At 37.8% G+C, this 15,664-nt stretch overlaps 1 protein-coding gene across 1 annotated transcript in view; it reads left to right on the top strand.

The window, feature by feature from the left end:
• The window catches only part of khdrbs2 (KH domain containing, RNA binding, signal transduction associated 2), a 59,938-nt gene that overhangs the window by 41,223 nt on the left and 3,051 nt on the right, over positions 1 to 15,664 (top strand). The window contains 7 exon segments of the mRNA XM_068717831.1: positions 8,213 to 8,295; positions 9,076 to 9,134; positions 10,661 to 10,744; positions 13,299 to 13,332; positions 13,334 to 13,351; positions 14,876 to 14,955; positions 14,958 to 14,988. Coding sequence (XP_068573932.1) covers positions 8,213 to 8,295; positions 9,076 to 9,134; positions 10,661 to 10,744; positions 13,299 to 13,332; positions 13,334 to 13,351; positions 14,876 to 14,955; positions 14,958 to 14,988 — 389 coding nt within the window.

Here is a 15,664-nt window from a genome sequence, read left to right as displayed (position 1 = left end):
GTGCACTAAACAATGAATAGCAATGAACTAGGTTTACCTTTTTCTAGTTCTGTTCAAAATTAAAGTCAGCTCAGGCTTTCAAGGATTTAAAATATGCACACACAGCATCATCCATTGATTCTGTTTTTCATTTAACTCTCTTAGTCATTGAAGTATCTTTGCTGCCTTTCAAGAGGAGTGTTTTGTCTCAAGAACTTTCTTTTCACCTGTGCAACTTTAGTCCCAATCTGTTGTGGGACAGCTAGATTTCCCTGTCTTCAAAAAGCTGTAAGCGAAGCATGTTTCACTGTACAGACAGATTTTAGTTCAGGTCCGACTGTATTGAGGGCTGAGATGTATGAGATGTATGAGATGTATGAGATGTATCAGCTTTCAGCTGTATTTGCTGTGACAAATCTGTCCGTCACTTGCTCTGATAGCTGCTATTTCTAACTGCTGTGCATCTGGAACGTTGCAAACTTAATTTTCCAAACTAATTGCATATTTCAGAGCATATGGTGATTTCAATGTCTATTGCTTATTTCATCTAGTTTGATGCTGGCAAGCACAATGTATGTAATGCAGTTAATGTAAATCTCACCTTACTTGATGTGGTAAAACGTCCAGTAAAAAAAAGAAAGATCCGACAGTCTGGAACAAAAGGGTTAATGCCAGAAAGCATTGGCACTCTGATGTCAGAAAGTCGTCTGTATAGGACAAGTGATAAGCAAACATGTTTTGGCGCGATGTGAATTTGGTCACTTGTGCATTGAAAATGTAACAGCAGCAGATGTCAGTGCCTGGAATGAGCTATTAAATCAGTGCCTGCTTGCAGCTAGTAGATGTTCATTCTGTGGTGAAATAAAACGGCTGCCTACAAAGTGGCAACTGCAGAGAAGTAAATGTGGTTTTATAGTTGGTTAAAACATATAAAAACAAATATAGTATAAACATAAACATGTGCTTTACAACATCACTATAAGTTTCCTTGAAGTGGAGTGTCATACAAACAAAGTAATTTGACTGACACATGAAGCTCTGCATTGTGAATAGCTGCACCATTTACATGCAAATAAAGAGAATATTCTTTTTGGAGGAGTAGGGATTACCTTGACCAGTGGTCTACGAAATCTTTGACCACATCACTTGAAATAGTGCTAGGATCCGCACAAAGAAATACTCAAGGCTCTAGTTAAAAGTATGCTTGTCCTCAGATCTTGAGAATATCTCAAGGTCATTTTGAAAAGACTACACACGGTGAGCTCTAAGTTTCATCCAAATGAAAAAAGGCAACGCTTTTACCAGTCTATTTCCTCAGAGCCTTCCTGCTAAGCAAAGCCCCCATGTGTGCTGGCAATTGAAGATTGGGCTGTCTGCATGGGGAAATGCACAAGCGCAGTCTCATTACCAAACCAAATTGAGTTCTGATGTAGAGCCTGTATATTTCTGAGGAGTAAAAAGCGAGGCATTTCTTCTCTTTGTAATTGGAGGTTGGAAAGAAGGGTGGGAGCGCAGAGACTAGGGGATTATGGAAAGATGAGTTTGTCCTGAACATTTTCTTCCCTCATATCTCACTTTGCTTCTTTTTTTTTTTTTTTTCTACTACATTACACAATTTTCTTCAAAAATGTTTCCAGAATGTAGCACGACCTCTTTATACAAAAGGTCCTGGTTTGTTTGCTTTTTCAATCACTGAGCTTACAAGATGCTGTACAATCTGCTGAAACACAATAATACATCAGCAGCAATAGATTTCCCTTTGTTGCGACATCCTGTATTTGTCTTTGGGAAAGAAATGTACAATAGATGTGTCTATGATGCTACATCCTGTATTTGTGTGTAGGAAAAAAAAAAAAAAAGGTATCGTGTACCTGTAGCTTTCTCCAGAGAACATTGATTGATGGACTCTGTCAAACCGTCAGTCCGTTTCATGAAAGTGATACTGTGAGAATGTCCATAATCATATCTAATCGAGGGTGGTATTGATTTAAAAACTTAAATGGCAAGAATGAGGAAGCTGGTAGTTATCGTGTATCATTTTTATGCCTCCATGACAGCCGTGGCCAGAGGCATTCTTTTTTCCGTCTTTCCGTCTGTCTGTTCGCCCGTCTGGTCCGTTGTTGTTAACACGACATGACGATCAGGAACGTCTGGAGTAGGGTTGGGCAATATAGGTCTTTCCTATCTCGATAACGATATACATTACAATATAGCACGTTTTCTGGTCATTCAATAAATAAATAGTATAGTATATAATAATATATAAGGGTTAACCACATGGTAAAGACTACCTTTCTTAATACCTGTTTTCTCTTTTAATTAAGACATTTAGTCTGAAATGAACATAACAGTTACGAGTGAAATTACAGAAAAAGTAAATGAATATTTCCAGCTATACATCGTCTACATTTACATGCATGCACACAAAAACAGAGTAACTACGTCCACTTGCACTAAAAGATGAACTAATCAGAATTTGGTGGTCAAAAGTCACTGTGACCTGACAATCACATAACTCAAGATTGTGACAATTTCACACAAATGTCAAACACGTTAAAATAATGAAGCGATGACATATGACTGGTTGGCGGAGTAACACAACAGTGAGGCAGTAATTGTAGTTGCTTTTTAATTCATGAACATCTGGTGTTATCTTTCTCACACAAATCTCACCTTGCTACATCCTTTACATCAGCACTATGTTCACCCTGGAGTGAAGTTTGTTTCTGCAACGACTCAAGTTAGGTTTTGCCTTTCAGGTGTACAGAGTGCTGCAATACTTCACTCGTCGAACAGTTTCTGAAACCATATAAAACCGCCTTGCCAAAAGCAAAAACAGATTTGCACTCCTCAGTGTTGTTTTGACATAATACTGTGAAAAAAGTGCAAAATGACTGCGATCTACTTTTTTTTATTAAAGATGATAAAGGATAAGGCTGTAGGTATTTTACCTTTGTTGTTGTCAACAAATCCCATTGAAAAAAACAAAACAAACAATAAATGAATACTAAAAAGTATCGTCTGTGTAGCCAAAGCCTGATTTATCTTATTCCTCCGTGCCATAGAGCTTCATAGTAGGGCAGGGCCGATTCGTCAACATAATCGATGTCATCGATTACACAAATACATCAATTTGCATAAGCTGCATCGGCAAGTCGCAAGAATGGCTGCGCCCGTTCAAAGCGTGCATTCCCCCAGAGCTGCAGCTAACACACCTCGCCCAGAATCCCCTAAAGTGTGGTCGTATTTTAGACAGAGACCCAACAATGTGGTGCTCTGTAGACTATATGTAAACTCTATATCACAGCAGTACAACTGTTCTTCTGAAAGTGAAAGCATCCCAGAGTGCATACTGGTCCCTTCTGAGCATTGAGTGCAGTGAGACATTTCACTGTAGTCAGTATAAGTTCCTCTGTGAGAAAAGTGCAAAGGGAGAGCAGAGGGAGATTAAAAGATGTGATTGATGGCATTTTGTATAGACTGGGACCATGGCCTCAGTTTAACGTTAAAGATCAAATCCCATCTGGATCAAATCTTATCTTTTAATGTCGGAGCAGATGATAGAAGAGAGGAATCTGGAGAGTGATGCAGGATTCTGTCCCTGACAGCAACACCATGAATTGTACAAATTGCTGGTAAAAATTGAAACGCATAGCTCGGTTTTTAAACCTGAGCCCTGCAACCATACCGAGGCAGTGCGGGAAATGCCATAATGTGATTAAACACAGAGCTTTGGGAGGCTTTGAAGAAAAAAAAAATCTAATCTATCTACTGTGGAAAAAGCAAAAGGACACCCTTTTGAAATGGGGGAAAAATTCTCCCCATATCATCTATTTTGTGAACATAAAAGATGCGTGAGATTTCTGTATATATATCTTGAATGAGAGCGGTTGCTCAGGCCACCTTTATGCACATCTGCTGTAATTGCTTTATAACAATGGGTTCAGATACACTGCTGAGTTCACATTTGTTAGATTAATTATGGAAATTGTCCATGCAGAACTCTCCTGTTTATTAAAATAGATGTGTGACACACACTTCCACCCGATTATTTAATAGAAGAAAAACTCCGGTAGAATGCATAATAGTGGCAATCAGGGACTGAAGCCCACCAAGAACTACAATATTTGACATCTGAAGACTGAGAAGTACTTGTCTGTTTATTTTTATTCTTGAGCCTCTGTTGAACCACTATGACAAATAATATATAGTTTAATTCCCTATTCTTGAAAGATAAAGATCCATCTCAATTATTAACTGTGCCCTTTTCTCAAATTTAAACATGACACGAGTTGAGAAAATACATTCAAAAGCAAACTCATATGCATGTAGCCGACAACAAAAGGCTCATGCTGATTGAATTTGCAGGTAAGCAGTGAAGAGCAGCATCTATTCACTGAGACAAAAGGCTGAAAATCTCATTTTCCTCCCCATTCTGCTGTGTGCCGAGGCATTCACAGGCAGCTCCCTAAGAAGATCAGTCACTGTCAGGGGACATACAGGTTGTCAATTGATAATGAAGCACAGTGCTAAGGGCCTTTAGGTTCTCGCTGTCCTAATTACACTGAGCGAGGACTCTCCACCCTTATGTTAACATTTGATTTATTTCCTCTGCCTTGTTAAAAAAGGACCGGTGTTAATTGTTTTTACAGATGAGAGTCAAACTTGAGGACTTGAGCCTCATTAATTAGTAGCCGGACTATTTACACATAGCACCTTGTTGTCTGTGTTGTTGGTCAAACTCATACTGAGGTCAGCAGAGAGATAAATCAGAGTGTGATGAACGTTGTGTTGTGTTTTCTTTGAATTGACGCTGAATTAAGGTTTCATTATACAGAACATGTGTTGCACTGCTTTGCTTCTTCCTGACATTGCTTATCTGTCCCTGTTAGATAATTCAACCCGTAAATAAAACAGCAAATAGTCACAGCTTGTATTTACACATTGTTTTGTTCATATAAATCCTGTCATCTAGAACCAGTCATGCATGTACTTCCATTGCATTGTCTTCCTCAGCAGATAGATTTTTGGTTTGGTTGTCATGGGGATAGCTCGGTTGGCATCACAAATTTCACCACTCTAATTTGTCATCACACATTTATACACATTTGCATAATAGTTTATTTGAAATATAATTTTCAAAAATGAACCAAGAAAAAGATGCAAAACCAAAAGAGCTGCTACAAAGGTCACGCACTATTTATTAGGGCTGTGTATTGGCAAGCACCTCACAATACGATACGTACAATATATCACGATACGATATGTACAATATATCATGATACGATACGTACAATATATCACGATATGTTGCGATACGAAACATATTGCAATACTTCTTTTTTTTTTTTTTTTTTATGAAAATGTAAAAATAGAGTTGAAAATACATCTTGCTCTATACCTCCTGGATAGTAATACATACATATTACACATATTGATAACTCAGCAGACAAACTGCATCAAAACTATTTGTATTGTATTTGTATTGTTTCTTCCCCTCTACTACACCGCTACATCCATCATGCGTCGGCAGAATGAGTCGGGACCACGTAGCGCCTCTTTACAGTATACGGCCACTTGCTTGCAAGAAGCTATGTTGTGATTTTGGCCAGATCATGTGACAGGACGGGAGGTCACTTTTTTCATATTTAATGTACTAAGAACACCAGAAGACATTCCTTATATGTCTAAAGGAAGCATGTGTATTATTACAGGTAATTGGTATAACAAATACTATAAAAAAAACTCAAGTTTTATATTACTTTTTATTCCTGTAATTCTTTACCATGACTGAAGGTTTATTTTTAGAATTCATTTGACTGAAATGGATCCACGGATCGCTTTACATTTACAGTCCAGTGTGGAGCGATTTGTCATATGGGATTGCTAACAAAACAGTCAATTACTGAGATACGCAGGTCTCTCTCTGACTCTGTCTTTGTAGAGAAGGACTCATGCAAGAAAATGAGAAGTATTGGATCCCCTGAACAACTTAATCCCTGACATAATCCCTAACTTTAATTTAGTCAAATTCATGTTCGTACAAATAAAGCCACACAGCAACCAGAGCTGTTGGATTCAGCATTACCCGAAAGGAGAAGGAGAGTGTGTACAAGTGCCTTGAATGTAATTTCCTTTGTGTCCTTCACACTGATGTGTCTGCTCTGATGTTACAAACATTACCAAAAGCAGCCACATCAACAGCAAAATGATATTACTCCATTGTTACAGGCAGACAGAAATAATACGCTGTTGAAACCACGGCTGGCATAATCCAACTTCATTGCAGTTTCAACAAATTTCATTCTGCTGATTTAAAATGTATTCGATCTCTAAAAGAAAGTGAGCACTTGTATGCATCACGGCGCAGCTTGATTTAAATAGCAAGCTTGGAAAGGATTAGAAGAGATTAGATCATGATGAAAAAGAAACGTACGCACTTCAAATTCCACTAAATATCTCTCAATGAGCCAGATCCAACAATTACAAGAGCAGACTATAGCTACACTTTGGCCTTGCTCCAGTTAAGGTGTTATTCAAGTTAAGCTGTTTACGAGCACCTTTGGTCCTCTGAGATTGATTATCCCTGCCGTCATGAATAAACTATTTATCGGAATATTATAAGGAGTACTTTTTTCAGACAGATCAGTCCACTAAAGAGCGTAGGTTTGGTTTAAGAAGTGGTGCGGACCGAATGAACTCAGAAGTGTTTGCTGTTTCCTGCATTTATATACATCTATTGACCTAAATCTAGCATGAAAGTGGTTATTGTGCTGGTAGCTGTATGAAAATTGGATATAAATTAGTAATGTAATGTAAATTGCTGCTTTATTATTGCACTGACCAATAACTGTCTAGTTTCCTTGGTAGAGTCCGGATGATGAATAGTTTATGGTGAATAATGCTCTTTCTGTATAAGGGGCATGTGTCCTTTAGTGCCTTATCTTTGATTTATGTTCAATTCCAGAATACTTTTAGAAGTGTACGAACTATAAATAAACAAACTTTTAGTAGTTTAAAAAAAAACTCCAGCCAGGGCATTAACACCCAAAAGCACTCGCTCCTGCTCATAAAACTTAATTGCTGTGAGTGCACAGTCATAATTGAAAGCATATCAACTCCTCACCTGATCAGGGTTTTGGCAGCAGGACAGTCAAAAGATATCAGCTTGTTTAAAGAGACTTTAGGAGTAAATCAACTGAAACTGTAAAAGTGACGTGGACCAAAATGGGATTTTGTAAAGTGAGAGGAACATGTCGAACCAGTCCCCAGTGGTTTTTATACCATGAAGTCCACCAGTTATAAAAATAAATATGAAAAGGAGCAGCAACTTTAGCGTCTAATACATAGGAAAGAGCTGCTCATCCCGAATCGATTATGTGAACATTTATGCAGCTGGCAAAACTCCAAAGTGAAAGGAGTGAGTTGTTTACATGCCACAATTATCAATGTTTACTTGAATTGGTCCGAAACCAGGTTACTTGCATAACTTGGTTGAGTCCTCTGTAGATGTAAACACTCATTGACCGGATTACTGGGGCGGAAAAAAACAGTCTGAGGCTCAACACCGATATTTGCAATAGGATTTACACTGCAGACAAAAAAAACTACACGTTGAGCTCATTGCCATTACTTACTTACATTAGCTTGCAATACTGATACTGTCTCAGTTTCCCCATCGAACACAACGGAGGATCTTTCTTCTGTGTTGGGAGAGAACACGTTGTTAGAGATATACAAACAAGTGTAATACTCTGTATATGTTTTACCAGTTTCACAGCTGCACAGATGTGGTAACCAATGCCAAGAGGAGGCAATGTTGGAGGAGAGACATTCTGCAAAGCATTTATAGACACATTCAGAAAGTCTTTGCCTGTTTGCTGCATGCTGTTTTGCCACTTTTACTGTTATTGAACACGACTGCAGTTACTCGCTGGCTTTTTGTGTTTGTTTCTCGAGTAGCTACTTATCAACAGTTGAGATCCATATTGCGGTTTAAGACTCAGAAGGTGTCCATTAGGCTCCACTAGTGAGAGATGCTCTCCTGCAAGCCTTAATCAATATTCTCTGTTAGACATGATTTTTTTTCCCCCCGTTTCCTCTCTTATTATGGACACAAAGTAATGGACTTTGCCTGAGGAGCTAGGTATTGATTGTTTTGATATTCACTTCTAACCAGTTAGACTGGATAGAGATAAGGAGACTTTAATGCTAACTGCGTGTTTTCTCACAGGGCTACGATGATGGGTATGGTGGGGAATATGATGACGAGAGTTACGAAGCCTATGAGGATAACTACAGCAATCAGTCAAAGAGGTGATGTTTACACACACACACACACACACACACACACACACACACACTGGATAAACAACAAAGCACGTTTTTTCCAATCACCATCTGTCTATGTTTACTTACAATACAGCCTGTGAAAGGTCCACTGTGACCAGCTGTACGTTTCAGCATGACATATGTTCATTAATAAGACATTAAGACCTCCACTTGACTTACTTTGTTTACACAGAACATTCAATCTGAACCATAAATTAGCACCTTGTATCTATAATTTGATAAAGGATAAGCCTGGTGATATTTATGTTTCTTATTGTCAACAACTCAGAAAGAATGAGACAAAAACAATGAGTTGTTCCAACTAACAATTATCATCTGTCCATCCAAAATTTGATATATCTTAGTCCTCTGCGCCATAGAGCTCCACTGTCGTCCAAAAACTATTAAAAACACATCAGTGAGCAACATTAGCACTGTAGTTAATCCCACTTACACTGTCCTGCTGATGTAAATACTCACTGGAGCACCAAATGTGTATTAATCCACAGCGGAAAATAGTCCCCAACAAATGCACGATTTACACCCAGCTGTTTCAGGAAATAACTCAGCCTTATATATATTTAAAAAAAATACAGATGTGTGACCTGTTTTTAAAGATGGTATTTGTAGATGATAAGGAAAATATAGAATAATGCCAACCTTATGTATACTTTAAATACTATTTACCTAAACAAAACATTTCACCATCTTCCCTTATTTAAAAAAATAATAATTTTGACTGATGTTACCACTCTGTCTGTTCAGCATTTCAGATTATTATGAATATAGACATGGAACCAGTGATGAATCCTACAACAACTATGGTAAGTACTGCTTATTTTGTACAAAGCAGAACTTTGTTTTTGTGAGTTGAACATCGATCCAAACACGAGTCACACTCTTTTTCACGAGTCGTCCCTTCTCGTTCTCTACTTCTAACGTAGCAAAAGGAAAACGGTCATCATCACACAATTAGAGCTTAAACAGTTAGTTAGATACGTTTTATATCATCGTTAATTGAACATCTTTGGGTTTGGACTGTCGGTCAGACGAACAAGCAATTTGTCACCGTGTGCTTTAGTAAATTGTGATTGTGAAGTGTGATTTTTCATGATTTTCTGACCAAACAATTAGTCAGATAATCGAAAAAATAATAAATTGGTAGGTTATTTGATCATGACTGATAGAGTCCAGCATTAGGTTGTACAATATCTATTTGCATCAGTATAGTCACTAAAGTAATATCTGCAACACATTCAGTGTGCAATAACAACTAGTCTGCTAAAACGTTTTCCAGTGCTACCCTTGTACCCGACATTAAGCCGGTAATATTTCACAAAAGCAACAGTAATTTGACTCTATTGTTTAATGCAATTAGTCACATCTGTGGACACAATGTATGATTTTAAAAACAGGCTTTTTAAGAAACATCCTTAGACCTAGTCTCTGCCACACAATCCTGACTGCTGCTGCGCTGATATTTAAAAGATGTTGTGAAGCAGAGAAACAAAGGAAAACGCCTTGTGGTTCCAGCCCACTTCAAACCATCGTCACCGAGGGGGCCGCTCCTGCATGCATCAGCCCTCCTACCTTCCTGGCTACAAGCTGCATTTGACTCGAACAGTAAATGTGCCAGTGGAAGCTCAGGGGGCTAACCGATGCCCACTGTAAAAAAAGTGTTTTGCCTTTTGGATATGTGCCCTCATGGGCTTCCTCCAGAAAAGCTGTTACTGTTGGCTTAGTAACCTCTGCTGTGCACACAACACTGCTGTCAGAAAAGCAAAAGAGAATGTGAAGTAAATGTACTTCAATGGTTGATCAAAACTAAAAGCTTCCATTTAAACTAAAATGTAAAAAAAAAAGACCAAAAGTGGAGTTACAAGGTTGTCACATGACAGCGACGATAAGCCGGTTGCCACAGCGGGTTTGCAGGCTCATTCATTTTCAGCACAATGAATTGTGCACCAGGGTGTTGAGGTCGGACCAAACCAAAAACCAAGGGGGCAATGATTTGATTTTCTGCTCCATAAACACTTTCTTATTTGGAAGCAGTGCAATGTGCCATGCAGCAGAGGTGGCCGTGTTTATGTAATTTGGCTCCAAGGAAGGTGCTGCTGACAGTCAGATCTCGGTATTGGTCCAACAGAGGGCAAAGTGCTTATGAAATTAATTTTCCGTGGAGAGAAGCCTCTAAAGTACCTGGGATAGAATTTACTCGCTTGAATTTTCTTGTCTCTGGTTAAATGGGATGTGAGAGGAAAGTATACGACACCCCAGCTCACAGTTTGACTTTGTGGCAGCATGGTGGATGCAGCAGCTTCCTACAATGTGTGTTTAACTGTCTTTGCAGAGGAGGAGTGGGCGACTACCCGTCCCAGCCTCAAAGCCCCAGTTTTACGGCTGACAAGAGGGGGCTACAGAAAACATCCCTATGGTAGATACTGAAGGTGCTCCAGATATGTGACCTCCAATTTTAAACTTTTATATATATTTTCTAATTCCTCATAAAATGTTGTAACATCTACTTTTTTTTGTTTGTCTCCTTTAGAAATTGAAATAAAAATGAACCCCATAAATCCACAAATTTAACCAATTATTTATTCATTGAGGATAAAGTCCTTTATTTAAAATTTAGAAAGGAAATGAAAATAAACATTCATCCATATTCATCCATTCACAGGAAGATTTTTCTTAGAATTGGCTGTTTAAATGTCCTTCATTCCACCTCTGTCAATCCCAAAAAATGACGGTAGTTTTTTTTTCATTTTTTTGACATTAAACTGCAGATTTTCCAAGTTATGACTCGGATGTTGACAAATTACTTTAATTTCATTGCCTTTAATGCAGTGATTATCAAGGTTTATTGGCCATAGCTCAACAATATTTTTGCCACTGGAGATGCTCAGATTAGAGATTTTAGAGTCCTAATTTTGCAACACAGAACACAAACTCAAAGTTGTCAGACTCACATTTTTCAAATTTTAGTTGCCCCTGCAGTTCGACAAATACTCTTGATTGCACCCCTGCAAGGGCAAAAAGTAGGGAGAACCTCTTCAAAACATATTGACAGTTTTTCCTAATTTAGCAGCCTAAAAGAAAACGGCGCACAAACCCAGCTCAGCTTATTGTGGGTCACCCAAAATGGCTTAACAGGCAGGCAGGATGAGTCTTTAACCAGCCAGAGCTGCAGAGCAAATGTAACTTCAGATTTTAAATGATTTTTTCAACCTACACCACCTTTCTCCACAGTTCACGGATTGGTCTGGCTGTGGGCTCAGTCTGGTTTAAGTGGATCTTGTCCAGACTAATACCTGACAGTGTAAACATAACCTTTTTAGATACAGACTGGCTTTTTCAAGACCACAAATTAATTCATTGTTTGGCTTAGTGAAAATACATTTTTGTGGTTAATTTATCTTTTCAAGCATCTGCAGATCAGTGGTTGGTTCGCAGAAGTTTTCACTTTTATTCCTGTTTGATTCCAGCCGTGGCTTTAATTTGTTGCAGGATTTGCAAAAGAAATCATTATGAGAACCACACACTGCTCAGAACACAACAGATAGAAACCGAACCTTTTCCAGAAAGGAAAACATGAATGCAAAGTGACTAAATGACCTGAACATTTCTTATAAAAATGTTTAATGTTCAGAAATCTAAATCGAACCTCAAGTTTCCCCATAACTGAATGCTTTATGAACCTCTGATGACTTCATGGTAAAACTGAGTTGATACCACAGACTAAAGTTAGCCTAAGTTATACTGTGACTTTAAATGAAATGAGATGTGAGATCGTTATCGTGCAAAACACATTCTTTTGTTTGGTTTGAAAGCAATCAGCAATGTACAGTGTGTCATTTCTAATGCGTGCTTTGTCCTGTGTGTAATCTGTATTTGTACATAAAGCATTTAATAAAAATAACATAAACCTCAACGCAGTGTGTAAGACTCTCTAAATAGGAGGCTATGGAGCTATAAATTGTTTGTTAACATGAACATCTGCTTTCAGGTAACAGCTAACTCGTTTCATAAAGAAAGCCCACAAACCTGTCCCAAATGACTAATTTGTTCAATAATTTATATTCCTGCTCAATTGTCCTTGACTCTTTGATCACCTTCTTATTTGGAAACTAATAAATTTCTCTCCTTAATCCATTCTGTGACGTTTTACATCATTAAACAGACACTGATTGACTGTGAGAATGATATGGAGTTAAAAGAGGTAAGACGTCCTCCTACATTATAACAATACGCTCAGCGTTTGAAGCTGGCTCGTGAAGCGCACAATGGGCCATACAGGATGTAGATCTTGGTATTCATCCTCTGATAGAATGCACTCAATGTGCTGTGTCTAGTATCTTTCCGACTCATCGATGTCTCTGCTAACCACTTTTTGCATTTCTGTCATTCAACCTGAAAAAGCTGTACATGCACTGTAACTGTCCGCACTTTAAACATCAAGTCCATTATAGCGATTTGAATTCTGTTTTGGGATTAGTCCGTCTGAAGCCTGGCTCTCATTAAGAGTGTAAATCACGGGACTGAAAGGAAGACTAAACACTAAGAAGGTAACCCTAATAATAATAATAATAATTTAATCTGCAAATGCTAACTTCCACTTAAAAAAAAGTAAACCTGCCCTTTTTAACCCCAAATATAAAACCGCTAACTAAATAGTTCATAAGGAATTCAGCTAAACTGTGATAAAAGAAATAATAAAAGACACTAAAATAATGTCCGGCAAACTAAACATCACCTCAGTGATAGAGATAAATTCCAGCAATTTGCTAAAAACTTCTATAAAATGTTATTTATAACTCCTTGAATTGGTTTACTTTTTTCACAGTGATGGAATGCAATGACTGTTCTGTGCTATGTATTGTAAAAATTGCATATTACGTTGCATGCAGTCCGTCAGTCTGTACTTGTTTATTGTTGATGATACATAGTAGTGACATATTCCTTATCACATTGTTTTTTTTTCTCTATAGTTAAAGAAACACACTTGTGTGTGATTTGGTCAAAGCAGAGACAAATGTAACAGGTGAGTGGAAATATTCACCAGGAGTGTTATCCCATTGTCACGTTGTAAATGACAGTAGTTGTGGTCACTTTTGTTGAGATCATTTACTTTTAGCATTTAAATGAGACATATCTCACAGAAAACCAGCAGGTTTAGCTCATTAGGCCTCCTTGATAGATTTTATTTTCCAGCGTTAATGAGTAATAATTTTTGTTAATACTTAATCATACTTTACAACTGAACTTGTCCATTTATGTTTGATGATTAAGAGTGTTGTTTCCTTGTGTCTCACCATGTGCGCACTCTCAAAGGAAACACAATCTCCACCTCGCTGCACATTCTCATGAACCCACCATTAAAGCTCATTTACATCAACTACAAGTGCTACAGTACGCAGCTTTTATAACTCTGACATCTCATTAAAAACACAATGAAGCACAGATATGCAATTAAAATAATGGAAACAAAAGGAATAAAGGAAATGAAATCGTACTAAAACTGCAGTGTGATTAGAAGTAATTAATCATCTGATTGGTGGAACAGCAGAGTGGTGACTACACAAGGCTGGCTTGAGGAGAAGTATGTGTATGCAATATGGCTGGGTAGATTAATTATACATACATAATGTAGAAAACTGTAGGACTCATTTATTAAATAGAAATTATATTTACTGTACCTATTATTTCATACCCAAACACGTGTTTGTCTTTTTATTTCATCCGCACCACTTATTTTTCTTTTTGCCGTTTCTGCAATAAATCCTATTTATGTGTTTTATAGCTGCACAAATGCAGCCTTACTTAATCCCCATGGACAGATACCTGCTGGCCTATTCATTATTCATGCTCTTCTTCTGACATTTTTTCAAAGGTGCAATTCCTTTTGAAAATGTATTCATGGTACCTTAATTGCACACTTGTGCTGTTAATGCAGAACAAGATTTATGAACAAAGCTGAGCCAGAAGAGCAAGACACAGCACCAATAGCTGTTTATATCGGTGCTCAAGAGTTAGAAGACACACTTCTCTTGTAAGGTTGCAATAACTCATGGCTTCCCATTTATTACATGTACAAATATGCTATGATTTCTCCTCAAATTATTATTTTTTTTACTGTAATGTAGCAAATTTGTTGATTTTTACCAAAACACCCACCACATTGTCATCACTCTTAATGAGCTGTCATGACTGCAAGGCAACATAACTTTCAAAACTAAAGTCATCATAATAGCATTATTAATGAAAGAACTTTCATCAAAACTTTATAAAAACAATATGGCATTTAAAGTGGGATAAAAGCACAGCAGCTTCCATTTATATCCAACAGTCTTTTTCAAATGTTATTGTATGATGATGTGCCAGTTGCCTGAACATTGGGAACAAAATAATAGAGTTTAATATAGTTTTTTTTCCACAGTGAAGCTGAAATCATACTGTGCTGAAGTGCTGCTGTTGTGAAGTTGTATTGTACAATTACTAGACAGTCTAACTCTGCAGTACTGTAACACGACTCACATTATGCTGCCTTTGCCTTTCTGCAAAATAGCATTTACTACTTGTACTGCTTCTTTCCAGAGCAGAAGGAACGGGAATCTGCTCCCAGAGGACCGAAGATTGCACTCAGCCATCAGACACGCCATCAGTCAGGCGAGTAGCTCGGTACGTATTCCAAGCCGTTCTCCATAAAGTATCTAACGACAAATTATTATTCCTTGGTCCTGAGCTAAAAACGATTGGTTGTTGAGGTTACATGAAGAATTGCTGATTTGACTTCACGCAAAAAGATGCAAAAAAACCCCATTTGTGTTGAAACTGACAAGAATAAAAATGCTGATGATCAAATAATTGAATAATGAATAGCTGTAAATATAATTTTCCTCCTTTCAACTATTCTCCGCCCTTCCTCAAAACCAACTCTTGTGCTTATTTGCGCCTATGAGTTTGAAGTTAACAGTGTTCCTGGAAAGTCTTTGTATGCCAGTGATGTTCATGCAGCCTTTGCCAGAAGCGCTCTCAGATCCATTTTCATAACAAGACTGCCGCCAGCTCGACACCAGCCAAGAGCCGAAATCCCAAAGCCTGCTACGGATGTTGGTGCTTTTCTTGAAGTGAATGCCACTGATAAAACTCTCACATTCAGATTACAAAAAGGATAAACAAAAAAAGAGCCATTACTCATTGTACATTTTCTTGTTTTGCACAAAGAATGGAGACTAAGGTGCTTAAAGACTTTACAGCTGTTTTCACATCTCTTTGCCATTAGTCCACACATCCATCCATGGTGATTCTTGTCCATTAGTCTGCAGCCTTGGGCGCAGTAAAAAGAACTGGCAGC

The sequence above is a fragment of the Cebidichthys violaceus genome, unplaced genomic scaffold (genome assembly GCF_023349555.1).
Source record: "Cebidichthys violaceus isolate CVI_PGR_0920_01 unplaced genomic scaffold, fCebVio1.0.p SCAF_10, whole genome shotgun sequence".
In the NCBI taxonomy this organism is placed as follows: Eukaryota; Metazoa; Chordata; class Actinopteri; order Perciformes; family Stichaeidae; genus Cebidichthys; species Cebidichthys violaceus.
The sequence above is the reverse complement of the archived record's forward strand: the minus strand, read 5'-3'. Positions and strand labels throughout refer to the sequence as shown.